This window comes from Stylophora pistillata, chromosome 7 (genome assembly GCF_964205215.1).
Source record: "Stylophora pistillata chromosome 7, jaStyPist1.2, whole genome shotgun sequence".
Taxonomy (NCBI): domain Eukaryota; kingdom Metazoa; phylum Cnidaria; class Anthozoa; order Scleractinia; family Pocilloporidae; genus Stylophora; species Stylophora pistillata.
In genome coordinates, this window is record NC_142525.1 from 24,554,018 (window position 1) to 24,563,216 (window position 9,199).

General features: G+C 39.4%; 1 protein-coding gene across 2 annotated transcripts in view; it reads right to left on the reverse strand.

The window, feature by feature from the left end:
• Window positions 1–609: 609 nt before the first annotated feature.
• Window positions 610–9,199, reverse strand: part of LOC111342624 (uncharacterized) — a 61,033-nt gene continuing 52,443 nt past the window's right edge. For both annotated transcript variants that reach the window (XM_022949722.2, XM_022949721.2), the window contains exon 9: window positions 610–4,374. In XM_022949722.2, coding sequence (XP_022805457.1) covers window positions 3,223–4,374 — 1,152 coding nt within the window. In that variant the 3' untranslated portion in view covers window positions 610–3,222. The remainder of the gene's footprint in view (window positions 4,375–9,199) is intronic.

Below are 9,199 nucleotides of genomic sequence, written 5' to 3' on the forward strand. Positions count from 1 at the left end.
TTGTCAGAGAAATCCATGATCATTGCAAAGAACATAGGATGAAATTAAATCCCAAAAAATGTAAAGAAATGTACGTAAATTTCATGAAGAATTCGATTATTGCAATGCGACCTATAACTGTTGGAGATCAAGAAGTAGAGAGGGTGGGAACTTATAAACTTTTAGGAGTTATAATTAGAGATCACCTTAAATGGAACCCTCACGTTGAATATGTGACTGCCAAGGCAGCTAAGAAATTATACGCTCTAAGGTTGTTGAAACGCGCAGGAGTTATGCCAGAAGACATGCTTGAGGTATACACTTGTGATATCAGATCGGTCCTAGAGTATGCTACGGAAGTGTGGCAAGACATTCCCGCATACCTCTCTGATGCTATTGAATCCATACAAAAAAGAGCCTTAAAAATTATATTCCCAAATTTTAGTTATCAACAAGCCCTTGACCAGGCAAAATTGTCATTGTTTGTAGATCGTAGGATATTCGTTTGTAAAAAGTTGATGGCGGAAATGAGGAATGAAGACCACCCCATATCTTTCTTAGCTCCAAAAGCTATAACAAGTTCTATACCTTATCAGTTAAGATGAGGAAATACCAAAGCCACAACAAAAATGAAAAGAACAAAAAGAACAAATGATTGTTTTACTTTTAGGTATTCGTAGACTTAACTATTATTGTAATACTTATTACAATTATTCTAATCTTAAGACTAATTATTGTAAATAGACTTTATCATTGGTATCTAGTAAGATTATTTTTAATATCCTTGTAAAATTACACTGTTTATTCAGTTTTTTAACTGCCAGAAGTGTCAATAAACTACCATCATCATGTACTTCGTGAAAAAATGACCGCGTTACAGCCCAATGTCCCAACTTTCACGTTGCATGTGTGGAACTAGAATTAGATTGCGACCAATTATTTTAACAGATCTTCACAGGCGATGGATGGGCCTTTGCATTGATGTGTAGAAGAGCCTGTGAATACGAGCCACTTTTGCAACTTATTCCTCTGAACATTGCTTAGATCGCATGTTGCGATAAGAGCTGAAACGAGAGAAACTTTGTGCCGTCAGATTTATTACACTAATTAAAGCTTCTGAGTGTAATTGTATTATTAAGATAAAGGGTCGTTGTTTCTAAGTAGCGAAGTTAGAGCTTTTAAATGATCCGTATTCTCAAGAACTGACAAATGCAAGTCTTGTAAATTTCTCCAGCTCACCGCTAAGTTTTGAGCACATTCCGGGATGTGAAAAGTTCCGATCAGAAAATTTGAAAAAGTTCAATTTCTCCAAAACTATTTCATATTTGTTACCTACTTGCGAAGTGAAGTTGATGGAAGAATTATGAGCGAAATCTATCTCTGGATGTAAATTGAATATGAGGATCTTAGCGAGAGTAGCTCTTAACATTGCCTACTGTAGCTTTATTATTTGATAATGGTAGTAAAATCAGGTTTTTTTTGCGCCCCTAAATATGAAGAGGCTTTCCTTTGAGTGATGTGTTATCTACCTTAGTGGAACTTTTTTTTTAATATCTTTAATTTTTGGCTTTACACATTGCTTATCGTGTTTCCATAATATATGAGTTTCGCTACCGTTTAGTCGACTTTACAGTTCTGGTATAAGATAACATTTACAAAATTAATTACAAGTATAAAAAAAAATTCTTGAACATGATTGGTCATCACCAGCCCGATTTGAGCTCCTATAGGGGAATCCTTGTTTACAATATTTGCCTCATTAGCATAAGAAATTCAGTTTCTGATGGAGCTAAAAATAAATCAGTTCTGAATATCGAAAGGTCAAAGTACGATTAACTCGGCCAGTGAATACGAGCCTGATGCATTGAATACTTTTTGTGCAACACTGGTTTAAAAACTCAACATTTTACATAGAATGTATGAGCTCATTAGCGCTTTTGCCACAAAGAAATTTTGCAGTTTTTGATGGACTATTTCTCCTTGAATATTACACCCAAAGAGCTAAAAATTTCAACATGTACTAAGGTTTTCTAGCTCTTTAGCTGCCTGAAGTCAATTTGTATCTAACTTGCTTCCTTCTTTACGCAAAGCCGTATGCAAATGAGCAAAAATGTAAACAATGACGTCAGCATGAATCCGCCTATAGGAAAATGTACACATCATGCATGTAATTGGACAGTGTGTTGTACAATTGACACATCATGCTTGTGTAATTAGACTGGGTAAGTGTAACGAGCCAGCGCTATCGTCGTGCATTTCTCCTAGTTACTGTTATTGTTATTGCTTTTTTATGAAAACGTGTAGTCGACGTTTACTTTCTTTCTACAATTTTGTCATAGTTTTGATTAATTCGTAAGAGGACTTCTTGTCGTCCAATTCTGTCCGTAATCATAATCAAGGACTGACAAATCGGACTCCCGCTTCGCGTTCGTCTGATTTTGTTAGTCACTCGTTTGATTTCAGACCGAATTGAGCGCCACTCAGTATACCATTATTAGTTTAGCATGGTAGGATCGAGCTTTCAATTTGCTACCCCTGCATTCTTCAATATTTGAAAGATCATCTCTCATCCTTGCACTATAACACCCTTATAGTTTGAAAGCGACGAAACTAACAGGAATAAAATGCATTTTCAATCATTGTTTACATGACAAGATGAATTTCCAATTTTCACGAAAAAAGAAATTGTTTCCATTATTGTTTTCATATTTGTTTCAGCGCCTTCATATTATGCATACTGTTCCCCACCCACAACAATTTTGTTTTTCCGGTTAGTTTTCAAATGTTCCCTACCCAGCCAGCGATCCGGTTTTGGTTATTTAACCCTTTGACTCCGAAGAGTGACGAACATCTAATTTCTCCTTCAAATATTAGGGTTATTAACAACTATCACGGCTTGTACATTCCATGTACCCGCATTTGCATCTTTAAGAAACTCTATAACATCAACGATCGCTTTTAAATCCATGAAGACCACTCAGTTCAACAAAGTGTTGTAGGACTATACTACCTATTTTTTGGGGGGCATTACCTGTCTTTCCTTTCAGCCTTAATTCACTTTTTTTTTATTTAGAAATCGTTTATTTTAGCAGCTGTTTTCTGGGGTTTCTCCTTCGCCCTCTAACTGAGAAAACCCTTTTTCATTTGAAATATCATTGTTATTCAAGTGTTAGTTTTCAGGTGAGTTATCCTTTTTGGTTAGTGAGCCACATCAAAACAGTGCATGAGCATTTTTCTGTGAATCTATCCTTGAAATTGAACATTGTCCTCAAACGCCACAGATATTCTTTTTGGCTTGGGTTTTGTTGGTGGCAGTGTTCGCTGTTGTTCTGTTTTGGTGATTGGCTTGGGTTTAAAAGTAATTGGACTACTTTTAGCGGTTGATTGACTTTGGGTTGCCTCCTCAATCACAACAGACGATCTTTTTGGCCTAGGTTTCATTGGTGGGGATGTTCGCTGTTGTTCTGTTTTGGTGTTTGGCTCGGGTTTCAAAGTAATCGGACTGCTTTCAGCAGTTAATTGACTTTGGGTTGCCTCTTCAATCGCCACAGATGATCTTTTTGGTTTGGGTTTTGTTGGTGGTGGAGTTCGCTGTTGTTCTGGTTTAGTGATTGGCTCGGGTTTCAAAGTAATCGGACTGCTTTCAGCAGTTGATTGACTTTGGGTTGCCTCTTCAATCGCCACAGATGATCTTTTTGGTTTGGGTTTTGTTGGTGGTGGAGTTCGCTGTTGTTCTGGTTTAGTGATTGGCTCGGGCTTCAAAGAAATCGGACTGCTTTCAGCGGTAGATTGACTTTGGGTTGCCTCTTCAATCGCCACATATGATCTCTTTGGCTTGGGTTTTGTTGGTGGCGGCGCTCGCAGTTGTTCTGATTTAGTCATTGGCTCGGGTTTCAAAGAAATCTGACTGCTTTCAGCGGTTGTTTGACTTTGGGTTGCCTCTGGTAACGGAAAATCTTTCACAGCCAATCCGCTGGATGTTTTTTTCTGTATGCGCTGACGGAGCTTTCCAAGTTCTTGTCGGCAATTTGCAGCGGTCATTCGATGACGTGGCTCGCTCTCCCAACACGACTCCATGACGGCCTTCCAAGTACCCCAAGGTTTATGAGTTCCTTCTATGTGTTTCGGCCGCAGGGCTTTAATTTCTGTGACCGTGACTCTCGTAAGCTGGAACGGTGAGTGGGGGATAACTTCTGGTTGGAATGCTGTCTCAGCATACCACATCTCCCAAAGAATCACACCAAAACTATACATGTCTGCCTTGGTGTTGTAAGTTTTACCTGCCAGGACCTCGGGGGCAAGGTAAGTCAGGATATCGCGCGATGTGCCCGATATTTCTCTTTCGTGCTTGGCTATACCAACTTCTATTAGTTTCACTTTGTTGTCATCTGTCAACTTAATAAATCGAGGAGAATGAGAATAAACATTTGAGCCTGATAGAATTGTTTAATATATTTACCCCCAGGTAATCCGAAAATTTCTTCTAAACAAGTAAGTTTTGAACACAGGCTAAAACCTTTTTGGAATGTCAAAAAAAGAATCTGGAATGAGCGAACTAGTACAAAATTAGCCAATCAGCTAGCTTTTAACTTCTCGAGTATGTTCATCATACTCAAAAAGTGAAAACTGTCCAATTATCAATCCGTAATGTGACAGCTCATCAAAAACAAACTTATTCATTACACAGTTATACTGAATGAGTTTGGAATTGTACTGAACGAGTTTGAATTAATGATTAAGTTTGTAGACAACTAGTCAATCAGACCCGTTTAAAAGGTTTCAACTTTTGCTTCAACAGGCATTCAACAATTTGTTGAACCTCATTTCCGGTGCGTTTTAAAAAATGTTGAAAGCTGTTGAAAGCGTGTTTAATCAAGTTTAAATCGGTTTAAACTTTTATTCAACATTGATTCAACTTTTCCTTTGTAATGCCTCTGTAAGACCTTTGTACAGTGTAAGGCCTTAAAAAAGGCGGCTGCACAATTTGAATTTTGCTTTCAACGTTTGCCCAACATCCGTTCAACTTTTGTCGAACGAATGTTGGTCAAATGTTGAAACCGTTTATACGGGCCTTTAGGCACCTTTAGCAGTCGGCAACCTGACGGAAGATGTCGAGTAAAAAGTACATTAATTTATTTAGGACATATCCGCATTAGCAGGCGAGCCTGGAATTCTCCTGACAAAATCAAAGGTCAAATTTTGTCTCAATAACTTTTTGTCTCCTCTTTGCACCTTCACTAAAAATGTCGAAACTGCTAAAATTCATTTAATAGCTAAAAATAACACCGATACCGTATTTCACTGTAATTTTATTCAATTTTATTAGCTTTTCCTTTTTTCCTTTACTTTGAGTGGGCACTTCTGGATCTTGTGCCACATCTACTGCTTTATTGTTGGACTGATAAAGCGCAAAATTGCTTCACCGCTGTATATTGCCTCGGCTGCATCCAGCGGCTGACCTGCTAAAAAATTTGTCGATGGATTCGAAAACTAATTACCGAGAGTCATCTTGAGTCGTTTGAAGTTGCAAAATCCGCGAGTTTCGCAACGAAAGACAATTACTGCAATCTTTTGGTAAACTAAACTCAGTTCAGTTACCGCACTGGTAATGATCGACAAGTTTATCACGGTTTTGTTTGTTTAGTTGATTTTGTCAAGGTTTTACCCGGGACAAATTTGGTAGGCGGTGAGTTTGAAAATTTGTCCGCCTCGGCCAAAATTTTTCAAGTCCCGAGAAACCATCCGCACTCGTGAAGAGTTGGTGATAACAAAAACTGTCTGTGTCCAAGGTCCTGTTCGCACTACACCAAAAAATTTGGTTGGGTGTTTTCAAAAAAATTGAAAATTTTGAAATGACGAATTTTTTGTTTTCGTAATAGCGCTCACTCCTGAGACTGGGAATTATTTGTGTAACCAGAAATGTCAGTCAATCGAAATAGATATCGAGATTTCGTGACAGTGCGTTTTCTCTCATGTCGTTTCTGGTCAAGGACTGATCGCAAAGTAAAATGCCCTTGCGAAGTGTTTTAGTCGCTCTTCTTTACTTTTTGCTTGCCATGCAAAAACTGATTGTGGCTTGCCTGCAACCATCAGTAATCTACCAAGCCTCCGTTACACGCAAAGACAACAACACGACAGAAACGTACATCGGACTCACAGAGAATGAGTTCAAAACAAGATACAGAAACCACACCGCATCATTCCGCCACGCTAAAGACAGAAACTCTACCGAACTCAGCAAGCACATCTGGACCCTCAAAGACAACAACATCGATCACTTTATTTCCTGGCGCATTCTCTCATCGCACACACCGTATAACAGCTCAACCAAAAGATGTAACCTCTGCCTCAAAGAAAAATTCCTAATCATTTGCCGGCCCGAACTATCAACACTAAACAAACGTAATGAACTCGTGTCTTCATGCCGCCACAGAAGCAAAGCCCTCCTACGCAACAACTAAACTGTCAATTTCGCGCTGCATAAATTAGACTAGTTAGATCATGCAAATTATATTGTATAGAAGCAATGGTAAAGTTTATTCTCATTAAATCCCCTGATGAGTGGGCGACCACGAAACAGGCTTGTAGGGATGAACTTGTAGTTTCCTTGTCTTCTTCCTCCCACACTATATACTTCGCTCTACTTCTATGTATTGAGCACTGTAACGCATTTTAAAAGCTGCAACTGTCGAAAACCTGACATATGCCCCATGGATGGCAACTGTAACATGGAAAGCATTATTTACCAGGCAGAGGTCACCACAGAAACCGCAAAGGAAACGTACATTGGTCTCTGTGACACTGCTTTTAAAATGCGTTACAGGAACCACTTGTGTTCATTCCGAAACGAACGTTACAGGCATGCCACTGAACTTAGCAAATATATATGGAGTCTTAAAGATAAGGACACTAAGTTTAATATTAAGTGGCGCAAGGTGAAACAAGCTAGTTCGTATTCCAATGTAGCTAAAAGATGCAACTTGTGCTTGTGGGAAAAATATTTTATCATTTGTAAACCGCAGATGGCAAGTTTAAACAAAAGAAATGAGCTGACATCAGGTTGCAGACATGTCAGGAAATTCCTGTTAAAGAACCTAACGTTACGATAGCGCGTGCAGTATGTTGCGCGCGCATGTATACATTGTTTCGTCTTTTAAATTTTGGTGGATTGTAACCGTTATTTCTGGCAGTTTCCTGACGATTGCTTCGCAAGAGGCATGAAACTCAGAGTTGCAGTAAAAGTTCAAGTAACCTAATTCTTGAGGTATAATTATATATATATATATATATATATATATATATCCAAAATAGCGGAATGAGATCATCATCTACTAAAGAGTGCTCAATAGCAGGGCTAGAGCTATGGTTTTTGCAAAGTCTTCCGCGACAATGACTTAAAAATCACAGTCGAGGATAACATCACCAAAACCAATTTTCTAGACGTCACGCTTGACCTCTCAAGTGGGAAGTATTACTCTTTTACTAAGGAAGGCAACATCCCACTGTACGTACATAAAAAATCTAACCACACACCATCCATTCTGCGCAACATCTCTGAATTAATAAATAGGAGGCTCTCCGAGATATCTTCCAGCAGGGAATGCTTCGATAGCGCTGAACCTATTTATCAAGAAGCCCTAAAAAAAAGTGGGTATAGCTACACCCTGTCATTCAACGCCGCATCAAACCAGGCACTACGTCCACGAAGAAACAGGCAGCGGAACATTACATGGTTTGACCCAGGATACAGCAAGAACGTGGAAACTAACGTCGGAAAATGCTTCCTTGCACTTATTGATAAGCATTTCACAAAAACTAATCCTCTTCACAAAATTTTCAACCGAAACACCCTTAAATTGAGCTACAGCTGCATGGGTAGCATTAAAACTGTCATATCTAACCACAAGAAATCGGAATTATAGTGGAGTTGCGTCTTAACGAGAAGCTTTCAGACACCGCCTAAAACCCTAGTAGGTTTTGGTTTCATGTGTTTTTGCTTCAGAGTTTCTGTTATTGTGCATTATGTTTTCGGTGTGGAACTATTTAACAATTGGTTCATGCTTTAGCGTGCACTATCGAGTTATGGAGCACGCGGGAAGTTTGGAGAGCACGAAAGAAGCGTACGAGTTGCCCGAGGCAATAGCCGAGAGCAACTCTACCTTCTTGAGTGCTCTCCAAACTTCCCACGGGCTCCATAACTCGATAGTGCACAGCTAAAAGCATGAACCAATTGTTTTAGAACATAGCCGGTGGAATTGTGCATCATCAAATCCGACACGAAAAACGGACAACAGTATCAAGCGAAGTGAATAGTGACGGCGGTGATGCCGAGTCTCCTTTTCCGTTGTTTTTCCCTTTTTCTGCCTCATTTAAGAACTCTAGCCCATGGGAAAAGGTCGGAAAATTGTCTTCGATTTGGGACTAGTGGGCAGAGTTTCTGTTTGTACCAATTATTGTCGCGAAATATATTATATTTCCCCGCGCTAACAATGGCCACTCGCGCGCAAAAAAATTTTCTGGCGAAGTGATTTGCTGACGCTATCAGCGTGCACTATCGGGATTTTGAGCACGCTTACGTATATTGAATTTGATTGCGCGGCTCTGCTAGCTATGTTGTAACATTCATTGGAGTTGCACGCGGTGAATAATCAATCAACTAAACGAGGTCTAGAACATTATAGAGCATTTGACAAGGGGTTTTCTTTACATAGTTCCATTATGCCGACGACAGGAGAGTCTGAAGAAGTTAACGAAGAGGAAATAATTCTAGAACTTAAACGAGGGAGGAGAGGCAGGAAGACTGTAGTTAGTAAAACGCGCCACAATTTAGAAAGACTGAAGGCGAGTGGCGAAGATTCCGAGTCGATTGAAGATGGAATTGAGACATTGGGGGCGGTATTGGATTCATGCCTCGCCGTTATGGAGGAACTGCAAGGAGTTTTTTTTTTACGATTAGGGGACAATGAAAACAAGAAGGCGGTCGTGGAAGAAGCAGACGGTCTGGAGAAGGAAGTACATAATGTTATTGAAAAGCGGAAAAAGTAATTAAAAACATCTTGGAGAAAAATCATGCAAATGCAACAAAAGAAAGATTGCTGCAAATGCCCTCGCCTACGACACCTGCTCAATCAACGAATTCGCCCGCCCGCCCACAGCCAGTCGTCAAGTAAGGTAAAAGTAACCAGCGACTTAAACCTTTAAAAGTACCAGTGTTTAGTGA